General features: G+C 35.9%; 1 protein-coding gene and 1 non-coding gene across 2 annotated transcripts in view; both read left to right on the top strand.

The window, feature by feature from the left end:
• Nucleotides 1–673: 673 nt before the first annotated feature.
• Nucleotides 674–747, top strand: trnat-agu (transfer RNA threonine (anticodon AGU)). The gene has a single exon. It is a non-coding gene; the product is annotated as a tRNA-Thr (tRNA).
• A 523-nt stretch (nt 748–1,270) lies between these two features.
• The window catches only part of LOC133608252 (low-density lipoprotein receptor-related protein 3-like), a 31,160-nt gene continuing 10,318 nt past the window's right edge, over nt 1,271–22,112 (top strand). Inside the window, exons 1-4 of the mRNA XM_061963457.1 lie at nt 1,271–1,492; nt 11,065–11,203; nt 11,268–11,479; nt 13,759–14,375. Of these exons, the coding sequence (XP_061819441.1) occupies nt 1,408–1,492; nt 11,065–11,203; nt 11,268–11,479; nt 13,759–14,375 (1,053 nt within the window). The 5' untranslated portion in view covers nt 1,271–1,407. The remainder of the gene's footprint in view (nt 1,493–11,064; nt 11,204–11,267; nt 11,480–13,758; nt 14,376–22,112) is intronic.

Here is a 22,112-nt window from a genome sequence, read left to right as displayed (position 1 = left end):
ATTAAAATAAAATGGCATTAAATTAAGAGGAGCAGTAAGAAAGTAAGCAATTGAGATCATAAATTACCTCTGTCACATTAGCATATAAGAATATTCTATTACTGTTAAGCAAACTATGAATAATAAAACATGTGTCCTTTATCATAGCTACATGTATGACGAAAAAGGGGGGTTAAAATCAGTGGTATTCAGTGAGGTAAGATGAATGACAGTTCATTGCTCCTGCCAAATGAATTGCACTGAGTGGAGCGGATCACCACTCCAAGATGGCGGCCCCGCGTCTCGTCGGCGCCAGTAAGCAGTAGCGCTCCATGCTGCGTACCCTTACAACATGGCACTTCAAGATTTATTGAAATGCAATTTTTGCCTGCAAATATTGAGAGTCTGTTTTATTCTGATGTTTGTTTATTTATTTAGGATAATTAGCTTATTGACCTTCTAATTAAAATGGCAAAAAAATACGAGTAAATAATACTAAAATGTGTTTATTGCGTTTGAAAGGGTTTCTTGCATTACATCAGTGCTTAGTTCGGTCACAGTTAATGTCAACTTTTCGACTAGTCGTGACTATTATTGTCAAATGCTGAATATTGCATATTATATATATCAAAAATCGTGGTAAAATGTTTTTGGCATGTCTATATAAGCATACATTCTGGTCCGGATGATATCCGGCGCCGTGGCTTAGTTGGTTAAAGCGCCTGTCTAGTAAACAGGAGATCCTGGGTTCGAATCCCAGCGGTGCCTTTTAGAAGACGCTCCTTACAGTCGTAATTATAACTATTATTAATTATTATACCTTTTTAATTGGCGATACAAAAAAAAACCGACAGACCTTTTTGATGTCATCAATAAAGGAAGTTATTACTTTTATTAAAACGTGTGCTCGTTTGACCACAAGGGGGCGAAGTAGCTCTCACGAAAAAGGAAAATTCAAAACAAAATGCTTTTGAAAAATAATTATTGATGAACGTGATTAATAAGAATAAATATTGATAAAGTGATATTATAACTGGAACATTTTGGCTCAACATAAAGAGACTAGATTGAAACGGAACTGCTTTCAAAATAAGACTGCAAATAAACTATTTTGCTTAAATCACCCAATTTGATCAGAACCATCGCGACAATAACTCAGTACAGACATAATCGGATTAATCATTTGCAACATGAACCGAGCGATTCCTACTTAATATACATTTCACAGCGATTCCTGTTTTTATTGTGAAAAGTCCCGCCGGAAGTGTCGCTCTCTTGTTTATGGCTGTCGTCCCGCTGCTGTTGACGACGTGTGTGTCTCGCAAAAAAAGGACACAATGCCTTTTTACCGCTGGAAATAGATGGAAGCCACACCGGGGGGCGCGCGGAGGTCGTGTCCGCGATAGGGGCTCCGACTGTCGGCCGAGCATGGCGGCGACGGCGCGGCGGCGGCGGCTGCTGGTGCTGCTGGTGGGGGTGCTGCTGCGGCTCTGCCCCGCCGCGCTGCGTGCAGGTGAGGGCGGACAAAAGCTTGCAGTCACGGCGGTGTCATTGTTCAGAAATATTTTATTTATTTATCAATAATGCATGTTTTATTCACCGATAATGCATGTTTGATTAAAAAAAAAGAACCTTAGAAAATGATACATGCAAATTCCTGTTGTGGCACTGAAATGCCAGCTTTGTGTTGATGACGTCATCGCCTCTCGTCATCCTTTTTGTATTGATCTGTGGTGGCTAAATGATCAGACTGTGTGTGGAAACATGGATGCCCTTTCACCACAGTGATGCTGCTATCAGCATTACATCACTGCAGCCTCTCACACACACACACACACACACACACACACACACACACACACACACACACCTCCCCCTCTTGTGTTACCATCACTTATAAATACCTACGTATATATACAGTATGTATAAATAAATATATGTATCTATAAATGTATATATATAAATATATCAATATATATTTTGATAAATATAATAATAAATATGTATTTTGACGCTGTAAATATGGAACTTGGAGACAAGAAAAAGTAGTGTAAAAGTTTTTTTTAAAAAAACTAGTTTAAAAAGTAGTGTAAAGGTACAAATAAACTAGTTAAAAAGTAGTGTAAAAGTAAAAATAATCTAAATATATACCTACAAGTGTGTGTTTAAAGTTTGCAATCATTCCTGCTTCTCTTTGAATTCAAAAACGTACAAAATCTTATTCCAAACTATTTTTTAATTTCTGTTCATTATTTAATATTCACTCCTGGGTTATTGCTATTATTACATGGTTTATTTGCCTTATTTTTTAAAATTGCCGGTAATTTTTTTATATAAATTTACTTATTTACTGTAATATATATACCGGTATATATATATATTTTTTTTTTAAATTCAATTTATAACATTTGCTCATGGATTTTTTTAAATTTTCCATGTTTTATTCATCCACCATTTATTTGTGAACTGGGTTATTGCTATTATTACATGGTTTATTTGCCTTATTTTTAAAATTGACGGTAATTTTTTATAAACATTTACTTATTTACTGTAATATATATACCGGTATATATTTTTATTTTTTTATATTCAATTTATAACATTTGCTCATGGATATTTTTTTTTTTTTTCCCCATGTTTTATTCATCCACCATTTATTTGTGAACTGGGTTATTGCTATTATTACATGGTTTATTTGCCTTATATTTAAAATGTACGGTCATTTTTATAAAAATGTACTTTTTTACTGTATTATATATGTATATTTTTTATTTATTTATATTAAATTTATAACATTTGCTCATGGATTTTTTTGATTTTCCATGTTTTATTAATCCACCATTTATTTGTGAACTGGGTTATTGCTATTATTACATGGTTTATTTGCCTTATTTTTAAAATTGCCGGTAATTTTTTTATAAAAATTTACTTATTTACTGTAATATATATACCGGTATATATTTTTATTTTTTTTTAATTCAATTTATAACATTTGCTCATGGATTTTTTTTTCATTTTCCATGTTTTATTCATCCACCATTTATTTGTGAACTGGGTTATTGCTATTATTACATGGTTTATTTGCCTTATATTTAAAATGTACGGTCATTTTTATAAAAATGTACTTTTTTACTGTATTATATATGTATATTTTTTATTTATTTATATTCAATTTATAACATTTGGTCATGGATTTTTTTATTTTCCATGTCTTATTAATCCACCATTTATTTGTGAACTGGGTTATTGCTATTATTACATGGTTTATTTGCCTTATATTTAAAATTTCCAGTCATTTTTATATAAAATTTACTTATTTACTGTATTATATATATATTTTTTTAATTTATAATCCAACACACACACACACACCTCCCCCTCTAGTGTTACCATCACTTATAAATACCTACGTATATATACAGTATGTATAAATAAATAAATATATATGTATCAATAAATGTATTTATAAACATACATACATATCAATATGTATATTTTGATAAATATAATAATAAATATGTATTTTGACGCTATAAATATGGAACTTGGAGACAAGAAAAAGTAGTGTAAAAGTACAAACAAACTAGTTAAAAAGTAGTGTAAAAGCAAAAAACGAGTTAAAAAGTAGTGTAAAAGTAAAAATAATCTAAATATATACATACAAGTGTGTGTTTAAAGTTTGCAATCATTCCTGCTTCTCTTTGAATTCAAAAAACGTATTTATTTACACAAAATATTATTCCAAACGATTTAATTTCTGTTCATTATTGAATATTCACTCCTGGGTTATTGCTATTATTACATGGTTTATTTGCTTTAATTTTAAAATTGCCGGTAATTTTTTAATAAAAATTTACTTATTTACTGTAATATATATACCGGTATATATTTTAATTTTTTTTATATTCAATTTATAACATTTGCTAATGGATTTTTTTTCATTTTCCATGTTTTATTCATCCACCATTTATTTGTGAACTGGGTTATTGCTATTATTACATGGTTTATTTGCCTTATATTTCAAATGTACGGTCATTTTTTTAAAAATGTACTTTTTTACTGTATTATATATGTATATTTTTTATTTATTTATATTCAATTTATAACATTTGCTCATGGATTTTTTTAAATTTTCCTTGTTTTATTAATCCACCATTTATTTGTGAACTGGGTTATTGCTATTATTACATGGTTTATTTGCCTTATTTTTAAAATTGCCGGTAATTTTTTTATAAAAATTTACTTATTTACTGTAATATATATACCGGTATATATTTTTATTTTTTTTATATTCAATTTATAACATTTGCTCATGGATTTTTTTTCATTTTCCATGTTTTATTCATCCACCATTTATTTGTGAACTGGGTTATTGCTATTATTACATGGTTTATTTGCCTTATATTTAAAATGTACGGTCATTTTTATAAAAATGTACTTTTTTACTGTATTATATATGTATATTTTTTATTTATTTATATTCAATTTATAACATTTGCTCATGGATTTTTTTTAATTTTCCTTGTTTTATTAATCCACCATTTATTTGTGAACTGGGTTATTGCTATTATTACATGGTTTATTTGCCTTATATTTAAAATTTCCAGTCATTTTTATATAAAATGTACTTATTTACTGTATTATATATATATATTTTTTAATTTATAATCCAACACACACACACACACCTCCCCCTCTAGTGTTACCATCACTTATAAATGCCTACGTATATATACAGTATGTATAAATAAATAAATATATATGTATCAATAAATGTATTTACAAACATACATATATATCAATATATATATTTTGATAAATATAATAATAAATATGTATTTTGACACTATAAATATGGAACTTGGAGACAAGAAAAAGTAGTGTAAAAGTACAAAAAAACAAGTTAAAAAGTAGTGTAAAGGTACAAATAAACTAGTTAAAAAGTAGTGTAAAAGCAAAAAACGAGTTAAAAAGTGTAAAAGTAAAAATAATCTAAATATATACATACAAGTGTGTGTTTAAAGTTTGCAATCATTCCTGCTTCTCTTTGAATTCAAAAACGTATTTATTTACACAAAATATTATTCCAAACGATTTAATTTCTGTTCATTATTGAATATTCACGCCTGGGTTATTGCTATTATTACATGGTTTATTTGCCTTATTTTTAAAATTGCCGGTACTTTTTTGATAAAAAATTACTTATTTACTGTAATATATATACCGGTATATATTTTTATTTTTTTATATTCAATTTATAACATTTGCTCATGGATTTTTTTTTTTTTTTTCCATGTTTTATTCATCCACCATTTATTTGTGAACTGGGTTATTGCTATTATTACATGGTTTATTTGCCTTATATTTAAAATGTACGGTCATTTTTATAAAAATTTACTTTTTTACTGTATTATAAATGTGTGTTTAAAGTTTGCAGTCATTCCTGCTTCTCTTTGAATTCAAAAACGTATTTATTTACACAAAATATTATTCCAAACGATTTAATTTCTGTTCATTATTGAATATTCACTCCTGGGTTATTGCTATTATTACATGGTTTATTTGCCTTATTTTTGAAATTGCCGGTAATTTTTTATAAAAATGTACTTATTTACTGTAATATATATACCGGTATATATTTTTATTTTTTTATATTCAATTTATAACATTTGCTCATGGATTTTTAATTTTTTTTCCATGTTTTATTCATCCACCATTTATTTGTGAACTGGGTTATTGCTATTATTACAGGGTTTATTTGCCTTATATTTAAAATGTACAGTCATTTTTATAAAAATGTACTTTTTTACTGTATTATATATGTATATTTTTTTATTTATTTATATTCAATTTATAACATTTGCTCATGGATTTTTTGTAATTTTCCTTGTTTTATTAATCCACCATTTATTTGTGAACTGGGTTATTGCTATTATTACATGGTTTATTTGCCTTATATTTAAAATTTCCAGTCATTTTTATATAAAATTTACTTATTTACTGTATTATATATATATTTTTTTAATTTATAATCCAACACACACACACACACCTCCCCCTCTAGTGTTACCATCACTTATAAATGCCTACGTATATATACAGTATGTATAAATAAATAAATATATATGTATCAATAAATGTATTTACAAACATACATATATATCAATATATATATTTTGATAAATATAATAATAAATATGTATTTTGACACTATAAATATGGAACTTGGAGACAAGAAAAAGTAGTGTAAAAGTACAAAAAAACAAGTTAAAAAGTAGTGTAAAGGTACAAATAAACTAGTTAAAAAGTAGTGTAAAAGCAAAAAACGAGTTAAAAAGTGTAAAAGTAAAAATAATCTAAATATATACATACAAGTGTGTGTTTAAAGTTTGCAATCATTCCTGCTTCTCTTTGAATTCAAAAACGTATTTATTTACACAAAATATTATTCCAAACGATTTAATTTCTGTTCATTATTGAATATTCACGCCTGGGTTATTGCTATTATTACATGGTTTATTTGCCTTATTTTTTTAAATTGCCGGTAATTTTTTTATAAAAATTTACTTATTTACTGTAATATATATACCGGTATATATTTTTATTTTTTTTTAATTCAATTTATAACATTTGCTCATGGATTTTTTTAAATTTTCCATGTTTTATTCATCCACCATTTATTTGTGAACTGGGTTATTGCTATTATTACATGGTTTATTTGCCTTATTTTTAAAATTGCCGGTAATTTTTTATACAAATTTACTTATTTACTGTAATATATATACCGGTATATATTTTTATTTTTTTATATTCAATTTATAACATTTGCTCATGGATTTTTTTAAATTTTCCTTGTTTTATTAATCCACCATTTATTTGTGAACTGGGTTATTGCTATTATTACATGGTTTATTTGCCTTATATTTAAAATGTACGGTCATTTTTATAAAAATGTACTTTTTTACTGTATTATATATGTATATTTTTTATTTATTTATATTCAATTTATAACATTTGCTCATGGATTTTTATTTTTATTTTCCATGTTTTATTCATCCACCATTTATTTGTGAACTGGGTTATTGCTATTACCGTATTACATGGTTTATTTGCCTTATATTTAAAATGTACGGTCATTTTTATAAAAATTTACTTTTTTACTGTATTATATATGTATATTTTGTATTTATTTATATTCAATTTATAACATTTGCTCATGGTTTTTTTTTTATTTTCCTTGTTTTATTAATCCACCATTTATTTGTGAACTGGGTTATTGCTATTATTACATGGTTTATTTGCCTTATATTTAAAATGTACGGTCATTTTTATAAAAATGTACTTTTTTACTGTATTATATATGTATATTTTTTATTTATTTATATTCAATTTATAACATTTGCTCATGGATTTTTATTTTTATTTTCCATGTTTTATTCATCCACCATTTATTTGTGAACTGGGTTATTGCTATTACCGTATTACATGGTTTATTTGCCTTATATTTAAAATGTACGGTCATTTTTATAAAAATTTACTTTTTTACTGTATTATATATGTATATTTTGTATTTATTTATATTCAATTTATAACATTTGCTCATGGTTTTTTTTTTATTTTCCTTGTTTTATTAATCCACCATTTATTTGTGAACTGGGTTATTGCTATTATTACATGGTTTATTTGCCTTATATTTAAAATGTACGGTCATTTTTATAAAAATGTACTTTTTTACTGTATTATATATGTATATTTTTTATTTATTTATATTCAATTTATAACATTTGCTCATGGATTTTTATTTTTATTTTCCATGTTTTATTCATCCACCATTTATTTGTGAACTGGGTTATTGCTATTACCGTATTACATGGTTTATTTGCCTTATATTTAAAATGTACGGTCATTTTTATAAAAATTTACTTTTTTACTGTATTATATATGTATATTTTTTATTTATTTATATTCAATTTATAACATTTGCTCATGGATTTTTTTTAAATTTTCCTTGTTTTATTAATCCACCATTTATTTGTGAACTGGGTTATTGCTATTATTACATGGTTTATTTGCCTTATATTTAAAATGTACGGTCATTTTTATAAAAATGTACTTTTTTACTGTATTATATATGTATATTTTTTATTTATTTATATTCAATTTATAACATTTGGTCATGGATTTTTTCTATTTTCCATGTTTTTTTAATCCACCATTTATTTGTGAACTGGGTTATTGCTATTATTACATGGTTTATTTGCCTTATATTTAAAATTTCCGGTCATTTTTATAAAAAAAAATTACTTATTTACTGTATTATATATATATATATATATATTTATTTTTTTTATAATCCATGTATAACATTTGCTCATGGTATTTTTTATTTTCCATGTTTTATTCATCCACCATTTATTTGTGAACTGGGTTATTGCTATTATTACATGGTTTATTTGCCTTATATTTAAAATTTCCGGTCATTTTTATTAAAAAAAATTACTTATTTACTGTATTATATATATATATATATATTTTTTTTTTTATAATCCATGTATAACATTTGCTCATGGTATTTTTTATTTTCCATGTTTTATTAATCCACCATTTATTTGTGAACTGGGTTATTGCTATTATTACATGGTTTATTTGCCTTATTTTTAAAATTGCCGGTAATTTTTTTATAAAAATGTGCTTATTTACTGTAATATATATACCGGTATATATTTTTATTTTTTTATATTCAATTTATAGCATTTGCTCATGGATTTTTTAATTTTTTTTTTCCATGTTTTATTCATCCACCATTTATTTGTGAACTGGGTTATTGCTATTATTACATGGTTTATTTGCCTTATATTTAAAATTTCCGGTCATTTTTATAAAAAATGTACTTATTTACTGTATTATATATATATATTTTTTTATTTATAATCCATGTATAACATTTGCTCATGGTATTTTTTATTTTCCATGTTTTATTCATCCACCATTTATTTGTGAATTGTGTGTTTACTTTATGTAATTCATCTACTCCAGTATTTACATGTTAATTATTTAATGATGGTTATTTATTTGGAACATGCGGACAATTACAATATGACACATCACTTATTTCCAGTTTTTCATTACAGCATGTCCAAAAAGGAATAAGTGGAATCTTACCCCTTTTCTAAATACACAAGCAAGTAAATCATTATTAAATTCATAGATAAACAATAAATAAAGTTCTCATAAATAAATATTAATTTGTGGTTCATTAATTCTATTTATTCGTATCTCATCTAAATGATTTATTATTATTTTTGGTATTTCTACCTGTCTTGCTTGCTGTGTCCTCCGTGTGCCAATGTTGTTCCCCAGGGCAACACCATGGCAACAACAAGTGATGCTGTTGCCGTGGCAGCAGGTGCAACTCCCTCTTTGCAACGTTGCTTATTATTCTTCCTCAAGTCTTGTCACAATTTGTTTTTCTCCTACTAGGAAGTTAGCTAGTCTACCAGGAAGTAAACAAAGCTACCAGGAAGTTAGCTAGGCCACCACAAAGTTAGCAAAGTACTAGAAAAGTTAGCTAGTCTACCAGGAAGTTAGACGGGCTATGAGGAAGTTAGCTAAGCTACCAGGTATTTAGCTAGGCTACGAGGAAGTGAACTAAGCTTTGAAGAAGTTAGCTAAGCTACCAACAAATTAGCTAAGCTATCAGGAAGTTAACTAAGCTACCAGAACGTTAGCCAGGTTGCCAGGAAGTGAGCTAATATAGAAGGAAGTTAGCTGGACTACCAAGAAGTTAGTTAAGCTACCAGGAAGTTAGCTGGACTACCAAGAAGTTAGCTAAGCTACCAGGAAGTTAGCTGGACTACCAGGAAGTTAGCTAAGCTACCAGGATGTCAGCTAAGCTACCAGGAAGTTAGCTGGACTACCAAGAAGTTAGCTGGACTACCAAGAAGTTAGTTAAACTACCAGAAAGTTAGCTGGACTACCAAGAAGTTAGTTAAACTACCAGGAAGTTAGCTGGACTACCAAGAAGTTAGCTGGACTACCAAGAAGTTAGTTAAACTACCAGAAAGTTAGCTGGACTACCAAGAAGTTAGCTGGACTACCAGGAAGTTAGCTGGACTACCCAGAAGTTAGCTGGACTACCAAGAAGTTAGTTAAACTACCAGGAAGTTAGCTGGACTACCAGGAAGTTAGCTGGATTACCAAAATGTTAGCTGGACTACCAGGAAGTTAGCTGGACTACCAGAAAGTTAGCTGGACTACCAGGATGTCAGCTAAGCTACCAGGAAGTTAGCTGGACTGCCAAGAAGTTAGCTAAGCTACCAGGAAGTGAGCTGGACTACCAAGAAGTTAGCTGAACTACCAGGAAGTGAGCTAGACTACCAAGAAGTTAGCTGGACTACCAGGAAGTTAGCTAGACTACCAGGATGTCAGCTAAGCTACCAGGAAGTTAGCTGGACTACCAAGAAGTTAGTTAAACTACCAGAAAGTTAGCTGGACTACCAAGAAGTTAGCTGAACTACCAGGAAGTGAGCTAGACTACCAAGAAGTTAGCTGGACTACCAGGAAGTTAGCTAGACTACCAGGATGTCAGCTAAGCTACTAGGAAGTTAGCTGGACTACCAAGAAGTTAGTTAAACTACCAGAAAGTTAGCTGGACTACCAAGAAGTTAGCTGGACTACCAAGAAGTTAGTTAAACTACCAGGAAGTTAGCTGGACTACCAAGAAGTTAGCTGGACTACCAGGAAGTTAGCTGGACTACCCAGAAGTTATCTGGACTACCCAGAAGTTAGTTAAACTACCAGGAAGTTAGCTGGACTACCAGGAAGTTAGCTGGACTACCAAGAAGTTAGCTGGACTACCAGGAAGTGAGCTGGACTACCAGGATGTCAGCTAAGCTACCAGGGAGTTAGCTGGACTACCCAGAAGTTATCTGGACTACCAAGAAGTTAGTTAAACTACCAGGAAGTTAGCTGGACTACCAGGAAGTTATCTGGACTACCCAGAAGTTATCTGGACTACCAGGAAGTTATCTGGACTACCAAGAAGTTATCAGAAGACTTGACGCTGCAGTGTGTGTGCACGTCCAGCAGGGTGTGGCGAGCGGGTGGAGGTGCACACGGAGCGCAGGGGTGTGATCTACAGCCCCTCCTGGCCTGTCAACTACCCGCCAGGCGCCAACTGCAGCTGGCACATCCAGGGGGGCCACGGGGAGGTCCTCACCATCAGGTGAGCACACCTGCGTCACACCTGCTCTGTGCCCACTCTAAACGCTCCTGGTCCCGCCGTACAGTTTCCGGGTGTTTGACGTGGGACAGTCCGGGAGCTGCGAGGACGGAGACTGGCTGCTGGTCACCTCCACGGTCTGGCGGGCCGAGTCCAGACTCTGTGGATCCAGCAGGCCGCCGCCCTTCATCTCCAGCAGGGGGCGCGTGTGGTTGTTCTTTCACTCCCAGGCCAACAGTTCAGGACTAGCTCAGGGTTTCCACCTGTCCTACATCAAAGGTGAGCTAACGTGCTAACGTACCTTCATGTCTTCCCGACGTAGCCCCGAGGTCAACGTCGATATGGGGCTGTCCTGATACCATATTGACATTGTGTTTGTTAGAAGAACTTAGCCAGGCATCTAGAGAGTTATCAGGGCTATCAGGAAGTTATCTACGCTACCAGGAAGTAAGCTAAGCTACCAGGAAGTTAGCTACACAACCAGGAAGTTAACAACACAACCAGGAAGTTAGCTACACAACCAGGAAGTTAGCTACACAACCAGGAAGTTAACTACACAACCAGGAAATTAGCTAGGCTACCAGGAAGTTAACAAATCTACAAGGAAGTTAGCTGAGCTACCAGGAAGTTAGTTTGGCTACCAGGAAGTTAACTAAGCAACCAGGAAGTTAACAAATCTACAAGGAAGTTAGCTGAGCTACCAGGAAGTTAGTTTGGCTACCAGGAAGTTAACTAAGCAACCAGGAAGTTAACAAATCTACAAGGAAGTTAGCTGAGCTACCAGGAAGTTAGTTTGGCTACCAGGAAATTAGCGAGGCTTTCCAGGAAGTTAGCTAAACTATAAGGAAGTTAGCTAAGCAGCCAGGAAGTTAGCTACACAACCAGGAAGTTAGCTAATCTACAAGGAAGTTAGCTAAGCTACCAGGAAGTTAGTTGAGCAACCAGGAAGTTAGCCAAGCTTCCAAGAAGTTAGCTAAGCTACAAGGAAGTTAGCTAAGCTACAAGGAAGTTAGCTGAGTAGCCAGGAAGTTAGCTACACAACCAGTAAAGTTAGCTAGGCTTCCAGGAAGTTAGCTAAACTATAAGGAAGTTAGCTAAGCTACCAGGAAGTTAGTTGGGCTACCCGGAAGTGAGCTGGACTACCAAGAAGTTAGCTACGCTACCAGGAAGTTAGCTAAGCTACCAGGAAGTTAGTTGGGCTACCAGGAAGTTAGCTACACAACCAGGAGGTTAGTTAAGCTACCAGGAAGTTAGCTACACAACCAGTAAGTTAGTTAAGTTACCACAAAGTTAGCTGGATTACCAGGAAGTTAGCTGGACTACCAGGATGTCAGCTAAGCTACCAGGAAGTTAGCTGGACTACCAAGAAGTTAGTTAAACTACCAGGAAGTTAGCTGGACTACCAAGAAGTTAGCTGAACTACCAAGAAGTTAGTTAAACTACAAGGAAGTTAGCTGGACTACCAGGAAGTTAGTTGGACTACCAATAAGTTAGCTAAGCTACCAGGAAGTTAGCTGGACTACCAATAAGTTAGCTGAACTACCAGGAAGTGAGCTGGACTACCAAGAAGTTAGCTGGACTACCAGGAAGTTAGCTGGACTACCAGGATATCAGCTCAGCTACCAGGAAGTTAGCTGGACTACCAAGAAGTTAGTTAAACTGCCAGGAAGTTAGCTGGACTACCAAGAAGTTAGCTAGACTACCAAGAAGTTAGTTAAACTACCAGAAAGTTAGCTGGACTACCAAGAAGATAGCTGGACTACCAGGAAGTTAGCTGGACTACCTGGAAGTTATCTGGACTACCAAGAAGTTAGCTAAGCTACCAGGAAGTTAGTTGGGCTACCAGGAAGAGAGCTGGACTACCAAGAAGTTAGCTACGCTACCAGGAAGTTAGCTAAGCTACCAGGAAGTTAGTTGGGCTACCAGGAAGTTAGCTACACAACCAGGAAGTTAGATAAGCTACCAGGAAGTTAGCTAAGCTACCAGGAAGTTAGCTACACAACCAGGAAGTTAGTTAAGTTACCAGGAAGTTAGCTAAGCTACCAGGAAGTTAGGTTTGATGTCCTGGTGTGTGCAGGTCACCTGGGTCAGATATGATATCAGGTTTGATGTCCTGGTGTGTGCAGGTCACCTGGGTCAGATATATCAGGTTTGATGTCCTGGTGTGTGCAGGTCACCTGGGTCAGATATATCAGGTTTGATGTCCTGGTGTGTGCAGGTCACCTGGGTCAGATATATCAGGTTTGATGTCCTGGTGTGTGCAGGTCACCTGGGTCAGATATGATATCAGGTTTGATGTCCTGGTGTGTGCAGGTCACCTGGGTCAGATATGATATCAGGTTTGATGTCCTGGTGTGTGCAGGTCACCTGGGTCAGATATGATATCAGGTTTGATGTCCTGGTGTGTGCAGGTCACCTGGGTCAGATATGATATCAGGTTTGATGTCCTGGTGTGTGCAGGTCACCTGGGTCAGATATGATATCAGGTTTGATGTCCTGGTGTGTGCAGGTCACCTGGGTCAGATATGATATCAGGTTTGATGTCCTGGTGTGTGCAGGTCACCTGGGTCAGAGCAGCTGCCAGTCAGACGAGTTCCTGTGCGGGAACGGCAAATGTCTTCCTCACTCCTGGAAGTGCAACGGCCAGGACGAGTGCGGCGACGCCTCCGACGAGCGCAGCTGCTCGCCGCCCCCCACCGAGGCCCGACCCGGCCTCTGCCCGCCCGGTGCCCTGGCCTGCACGGCGGCGCAGTCCACCCGCTGCCTGCCCGCCGTCCTGCGCTGCGACAAAGTCCGCGACTGCCCCGACGGCTCCGACGAGCGGGGCTGCCCCGACGACACCTGCGGCAAACGCCTGGGGAACTTCTACGGCTCCTTCGCCTCCCCGGACTTCTTCCGGGCCAACCGGAGCGAGGCGGCGGAGCTGAGGTGCTCCTGGCTGTTGGACACGCAGGACCCCAAGCCCATCGTGCTGCAGCTGGACCTGCAGCTGGGACCCGGGGACTCGCTGCACGTGTACGACGGGCTCCTGCACCGCGCCGAACACCTCCTGCAGGTGCTGTCCTATCACAACAACCGCCGGCCCGCCTTGCTGGAGTCCAGCCGGGGACAGATGAGCGTGTTGTACCTGGCCAAGCCTCGCAGCCCCGGACGAGGCTTCAACGCCACTTACCAGGTGACCCAGCCTTCTTCCTTGACCCTCGTGCACCCCGAGGACCCCAAATGTGTTCCTAGTATACACTCCTTCTCCTAGGACCTTTTTGGGCCCCGTTGACTCCCATTAGAACTGCTATTTTTTACCAGACCGTAATCCTTTTTTATGGAAACCAACTAAATCTCATTTGTGCTGAACAAGAAAATACTGTTTTGACTTAGATTGGTCACATCGAGTTGTAGACTTATATTGGTCAGATCTAGTCTTAGACTTAGATTGGCCAGATGTGGTCTTAAACTTAGATTGACCAGATCTAGTATACCAATCTAAGTTTTAGACTAGATTGGTCACATCTAGTCTACCAATCTAAGTCCAGGACTAGATGTGACCAATCTAAGTCTAGGACTAGATCTGATAATCTAAGTCAAAGATTAGACGTGACCAATCTAGGTCTAAGACCTAGTGGTTAGAGTGTCCGCCCTGAGATAGGTAGGCTGTGAGTTCAAACCCCGGTTGAGTCATACCAAAGACTATAAAAATGGGAGCCATTACCTCCCTGCTTGGCACTCAGCATCAAGGGTTGGAATTGGGGGTTAAATCACCAAAAATGATTCCCGGGCGTGGCACCGCTGCTGCCCACTGCTCCCCTCACCTCCCAGGGGGTGAACAAGGGGATGGGTCAAATGCAGAGGACACATTTCACCACACCTAGTGTGTGTGTGACAATTATTGCTACTTTAACTTAAGACAATATGTGACCATCTAAGTCTAGGACTAGATGTGACCAGTCTAAGTCTAAGACTAGATGTGACCAATCTAAGTCTAAGACTAGATGTGACCAATCGAAGTCTAAGACTAGATGTGACCAATCTAAGTCTAAGACTAGATATGACCGATCTAAGTCTAAGACTAAATGTGACTGATCTAAGTCTAAGACTATATGTGACCAATCTAAGTCTATGATCATGAACTCATGAAGTCTACTTGGATGAGAGTGAAACATCTTCTAAGACAAACCAAACAATCTAAGACTAGATGTGACCGATCTAAGTCGAAGACTAGATGTGACCAATCTAAGTCTAAGACTAGATGTGACCAATCGAAGTCTAAGACTAGATATGACCGATCTAAGTCTAAGACTAAATGTGACTGATCTAAGTCTAAGACTAGATGTGACCGATCTAAGTCTACGACGAGATGTGACCAATCTAAGTCTAAGACTAGATGTGACCGATCTAAGTCTAAGACTAGATGTGACCGATCTAAGTCTAAGCCTAGATGTGACCAATCTAAGTCTAAGACTAGATGTGACCGATCTAAGTCGAAGACTAGATGTGACCAATCTAAGTCTAAGACTAGATGTGACCAATCGAAGTCTAAGGCTAGATGTGGCCGATCTAAGTCTAAGACTAGATGTGACCGATCTAAGTCTAAGACTAGATGTGACCGATCTAAGTCTAAGACTAGATGTGACCGATCTAAGTCTAAGACTAGATGTGACTGATCTAAGTCTAAGACTAGATGTGACTGATCTAAGTCTAAGACTAGATGTGACTGATCTAAGTCTAAGACTGGATGTGACCGATCTAAGTCTAAGACTAGATGTGACCGATCTAAGTCTAAGACTAGATGTGACCGATCTAAGTCTATGATCATGAACTCATGAAGTCTACTTGGATGAGAGTGAAACATCTTCTAAGACAAACCAAACAATCTAAGACTAGATGTGACCGATCTAAGTCGAAGACTAGATGTGACCAATCTAAGTCTAAGACTAGATGTGACCGATCTAAGTCGAAGACTAGATGTGACCAATCTAAGTCTAAGACTAGATGTGACCAATCGAAGTCTAAGACTAGATGTGACCAATCGAAGTCTAGGAGTAGGTGTGACCAATCTAAGTCTAAGACTATATGTGACCAATCTAAGTCTAAAACTAGCTGTGACCAATCTAAGTCTATTATCATGAACTCATGAAGTCTACTTGGATGAGAGTGAAACATCTTCTAAGACAAACCAAACAATCTAAGACTAGATGTGACCGATCTAAGTCTAAGACTAGATGTGACCAATCTAAGTCTAAGACTAGATGTGACCAATCGAAGTCTAAGACTAGATGTGACCGATCTAAGTCTAAGACTAGATGTGACCGATCGAAGTCTAAGACTAGATGTGACCAATCTAAGTCTAAGACTAGATGTGACCAATCGAAGTCTAAGACTAGATGTGACCGATCTAAGTCTTAAGACTACATGTGACCGATCTAAGTCTTAAGACTAGATGTGACCGATCTAAGTCTAAGACTAGATGTGACTGATCTAAGTCTAAGACTAAATGTGACTGATCTAAGTCTAAGACTAGATGTGACCAATCTAAGTCTATGATCATGAACTCATGAAGTCTACTTGGATGAGAGTGAAACATCTTCTAAGACAAACCAAACAGTCTAAGACTAGATGTGACCGATCTAAGTCGAAGACTTGATGTGACCAATTTATGTAAGTCTAAGACTAGATGTGACCAATCGAAGTCGAAGACTAGATGTGGCCGATCTAAGTCTAAGACTAGATATGACCGATCTAAGTCGAAGACAAATGTGACTGATCTAAGTCTAAGACTAGATGTGACCAATCTAAGTCCAAGACTAGATGTGACCGATCTAAGTCTACGACGAGATGAGACCAATCTAAGTCTAAGACTAGATGTGACCAATCTAAGTCTATTATCATGAACTCATGAAGTCTACTTGGATGAGAGTGAAACATCTTCTAAGACAAACTAAACAGTCTAAGACTAGATGTGACCGATCTAAGTCGAAGACTAGATGTGACCAATCTAAGTCTAAAACTAGATGTGACCAAACTAAGTCTAAAACTAGATGTGACCAATCGAAGTCTAAGACTAGATGTGACCGATCTAAGTCTAAGACTAGATGTGACCGATCTAAGTCTAAGGCTAGATGTGACCGATCTAAGTCTAAGACTAAATGTGACTGATCTAAGTCTAAGACTGGATGTGACCGATCTAAGTCTAAGACTAGGGTTAGGGTTAGATGTGACCAATTGAAGTCTAAGACTAGATGTGACCAATCTAAGTCTAAGACTAGATGTGACCAATCTAAGTCTAAGACTAGATGTGACCAATCGAAGTCTAAGACTAGATGTGACCAATCTAAGTCTAGGAGTAGGTGTGACCAATCTAAGTCTAAGACTATATGTGACCAATCTAAGTCTAAGACTAGATGTGACTGATCTAAGTCTAAGACTAGATGTGAACGATCTATGTATATGATCATGAACTCATGAAGTCTACTTTGATGAGAGTGAAATATTTTCTAAGACAAACCAAACAATCTAAGACTAGATGTGACCGATCTAAGTCTAAGACTAGATGTGACCGATCTAAGTCTAAGACTAGATATGACCGATCTAAGTCTAAGACTAAATGTGACTGATCTAAGTCTAAGACTGGATGTGACCGATCTAAGTCTAAGACTAGATGTGACCAATCTAAGTCTAAGACTAGATGTGACCGATCTAAGTCTAAGACTAGATGTGGCCGATCTAAGTCTAAGACTAGATGTGACTGATCTAAGTCTAAGACTAGATGTGACTGATCTAAGTCTAAGACTAGATGTGACCAATCTAAGTCTATGATCATGAACTCATGAAGTCTACTTAGATGAGAGTGAAACATCTTCTAAGACAAACTAAACAGTCTAAGACTAGATGTGACCGATCTAAGTCGAAGACTTGATGTGACCAATTTATGTAAGTCTAAGACTAGATGTGACCAATCTAAGTCTATGATCATGAACTCATGAAGTCTACTTGGATGAGAGTGAAACATCTTCTAAGACAAACCAAACAATCTAAGACTAGATGTGACCGATCTAAGTCTAAGCCTAGATGTGACCAATCTAAGTCTAAGACTACATGTGACCAATCTAAGTCCAAGACTAGATGTGACCGATCTAAGTCTACGACGAGATGTGACCAATCTAAGTCTAAAACTAAATGTGACCAATCGAAGTCTAAGACTAGATGTGACCAATCGAAGTATAGGAGTAGGTGTGACCAGTCTAGGTCTAACACTAGATGTGACCAATCTAAGTCTAAGACTATATGTGACCAATCTAAGTCTAAGACTAGATGTGACCGATCTAAGGCTATGATCATGAACTCATGAAGTCTACTTGGATGAGAATGAAACATCTTCTAAGACAAACCAAACAATCTAAGACTAGATGTGACCGATCTAAGTCGAAGAGTAGATGTGACCAATCTAAGTCTAAGACTAGATGTGACCAATCGAAGTCTAAGACTAGATGTGACCGATCTAAGTCTAAGGCTAGATGTGACCGATCTAAGTCTAAGACTAAATGTGACTGATCTAAGTCTAAGACTACCGGTAAATGTGACCGATCTAAGTCTAAGACTAGATGTGACAAATCTAAGTCTAAGACCGATCTAAGTCTACGACGAGATGTGACCGATCGAAGTCTAAGACTAGATGTGACCAATCGAAGTCTAAGACTAGATGTGACCGATCTAAGTCTAAGACTAGATGTGACCAATCGAAGTCTAAGACTTGATGTGACCGATCTAAGTCTAAGACTAGATGTGACTAATCTAAATCTAAGACTAGATGTGACTGATCTAAGTCTAAGACTAGATGTGACCGATCTAAATCTATGATCATGAACTCATGAAGTCTACTTGGATGAGAGTGAAACATCTTCTAAGACAAACCAAACAATCTAAGACTAGATGTGACCGATCTAAGTCTAAGACTAGATGTGACCAATCTAAGTCGAAGAGTAGATGTGACCAATCTAAGTCTAAGACTAGATGTGACCAATCGAAGTCTAAGACTAGATGTGACCGATCTAAGTCTAAGACTAAATGTGACTGATCTAAGTCTAAGACTACCGGTAAATGTGACCGATCTAAGTCTAAGACAAGATGTGACAAATCTAAGTCTAAGACCGATCTAAGTCTACGACGAGATGTGACCGATCGAAGTCTAAGACTAGATGTGACCAATCGAAGTCTAAGACTAGATGTGACCGATCTAAGTCTAAGACTAGATGTGACCAATCGAAGTCTAAGACTTGATGTGACCGATCTAAGTCTAAGACTAGATGTGACAAATCTAAATCTAAGACTAGATGTGACTGATCTAAGTCTAAGACTATGTGTGACCAATCTAAGTCTAAGACTAGATGTGACTGATCTAAGTCTAAGACTAGATGTGACCGATCTAAGTCTAAGACTAGATGTGACCAATCTAAGTCTATGATCATGAACTCATGAAGTCTACTTGGATGAGAGTGAAACATCTACTAAGACAAACCAAACAGTCGAAGACTTGATGTGACCAGTTTATGTAAGTCTAAGACTAGATGTGACCAATCTAAGTCTAGGAGTAGGTGTGACCAGCCTAGGTCTAAGACTAGATGTGACCAATCTAAGTCTAAGACTAGATATGACTGATCTAAGTCTAAGACTAGATGTGACCGATCTAAGTCTAAGACTAGATGTGACCAATCTAAGTCTATGATCATGAACTCATGAAGTCTACTTGGATGAGAATGAAACATCTTCTAAGACAAACCAAACAATCTAAGACTAGATGTGACCGATCTAAGTCGAAGACTAGATGTGACCAATCTAAGTCTAAGACTAGATGTGACCAATCGAAGTCTAAGACTAGATGTGACCGATCTAAGTCTAAGACTAGATGTGACCAATCGAAGTCTAAGACTAGATGTGACCGATCTAAGTCTAAGACTAGATATGACCGATCTAAGTCTAAGACTACATGTGACCGATCTAAGTCTTAAGACTAGATGTGACCGATCTAAGTCTAAGACTATATGTGACTGATCTAAGTCTAAGACTAGATGTGACCGATCTAAGTCTATGATCATGAACTCATGAAGTCTACTTGGATGAGAGTGAAACATCTTCTAAGACAAACCAAACAATCTAAGACTAGATGTGACCGATCTAAGTCGAAGACTAGATGTGACCAATCTAAGTCTAAGACGAGATGTGATCGATCTAAGTCTATGATCATGAACTCATGAAGTCTACTTGGATGAGAGTGAAACATCTTCTAAGACAAACCAAACAATCTAAGACTAGATGTGACTGATCTAAGTCTAAGACTAGATATGACCGATCTAAGTCTAAGACTAGATGTGACTGATCTAAGTCTAAGACTAGATGTGACCGATCTAAGTCTAAGACTAGATGTGACCGATCTAAGTCTAAGACTAGATGTGACCGATCTAAGTCTATGATCATGAACTCATGAAGTCTACTTGGATGAGAGTGAAACATCTTCTAAGACAAACCAAACAGTCTAAGACTAGATGTGACTGATCTAAGTCTAAGACTAGATGTGACCAATCTAAGTCTAAGACTAGATGTGACCAATCGAAGTCTAAGACTAGATGTGACCGATCTAAGTCTAAGACTAGATATGACCGATCTAAGTCTAAGACTAAATGTGACTGATCTAAGTCTAAGGCTGGATGTGACCGATCTAAGTCTAAGACTACATGTGACCAATCTAAGTCTAAGACTAGATGTAACTGATCTAAGTCTAAGACTGGATGTGACCGATCTAAGTCTAAGACTACATGTGACCGATCTAAGTCTTAAGACTAGATGTGACCGATCTAAGTCTAAGACTAGATGTGACCAATCGAAGTCTAAGACTAGATGTGGCCGATCTAAGTCTAAGACTAGATGTGACCGATCTAAGTCTAAGACTAGATGTAACTGATCTAAGTCTAAGACTGGATGTGACCGATCTAAGTCTAAGGCTACATGTGACCGATCTAAGTCTTAAGACTAGATGTGACCGATCTAAGTCTAAGACTAGATATGACCGATCTAAGTCTAAGACTAAATGTGACTGATGTAAGTCTAAGACTGAATGTGACCGATCTAAGTCTAAGACTAGATGTGACAAATCTAAGTCTAAGACCGATCTAAGCCTACGACGAGATGTGACCGATCGAAGTCTAAGACTAGATGTGACCGATCTAAGTCGAAGACAAATGTGACTGATCTAAGTCTAAGACTAGATGTGACCAATCTAAGTCTAAGACTAGATGTGACCGATCTAAGTCTACGACGAGATGAGACCAATCTAAGTCTAAGACTAGATGTGACCAATCGAAGTCTAAGACTAGATGTGACCGATCTAAGTCTAAGACTATATGTGACTGATCTAAGTCGAAGACTAGATGTGACCAATCTAAGTCTAAGACTAGATGTGACCGATCAAAGTCTAAGACTAGATGTGACCAATCTAAGTCTAAGACTAGATGTGACCGATCTAAGTCTACGACGAGATGAGACCAATCTAAGTCTAAGAATAGATGTGACCGATCGAAGTCTAAGACTAGATGTGACCGATCTAAGTCTACGACGAGATGAGACCAATCTAAGTCTAAGACTAGATGTGACCAATCGAAGGCTAAGACTAGATTTGACCGATCTAAGTCTAAGACTAGATGTGACCGATCTAAGTCTAAGACTAGATGTGACCAATCTAAGTCTATGATCATGAACTCATGAAGTCTACTTGGATGAGAGTGAAACATCTTCTAAGACAAACCAATCTAAGACTAGATGTGACTGATCTAAGTCGAAGACTTGATGTGACCAATTTATGTAAGTCTAAGACTAGATGTGACCGATCGAAGTCTAAGACTAGATGTGACCGATCGAAGTCTAAGAC

This window comes from Nerophis lumbriciformis, linkage group LG06, assembly GCF_033978685.3.
Source record: "Nerophis lumbriciformis linkage group LG06, RoL_Nlum_v2.1, whole genome shotgun sequence".
NCBI lineage: Eukaryota > Metazoa > Chordata > Actinopteri > Syngnathiformes > Syngnathidae > Nerophis > Nerophis lumbriciformis.
Note: the sequence above shows the minus strand (reverse complement) of the source record. Positions and strands in the feature narration are given on the sequence as shown.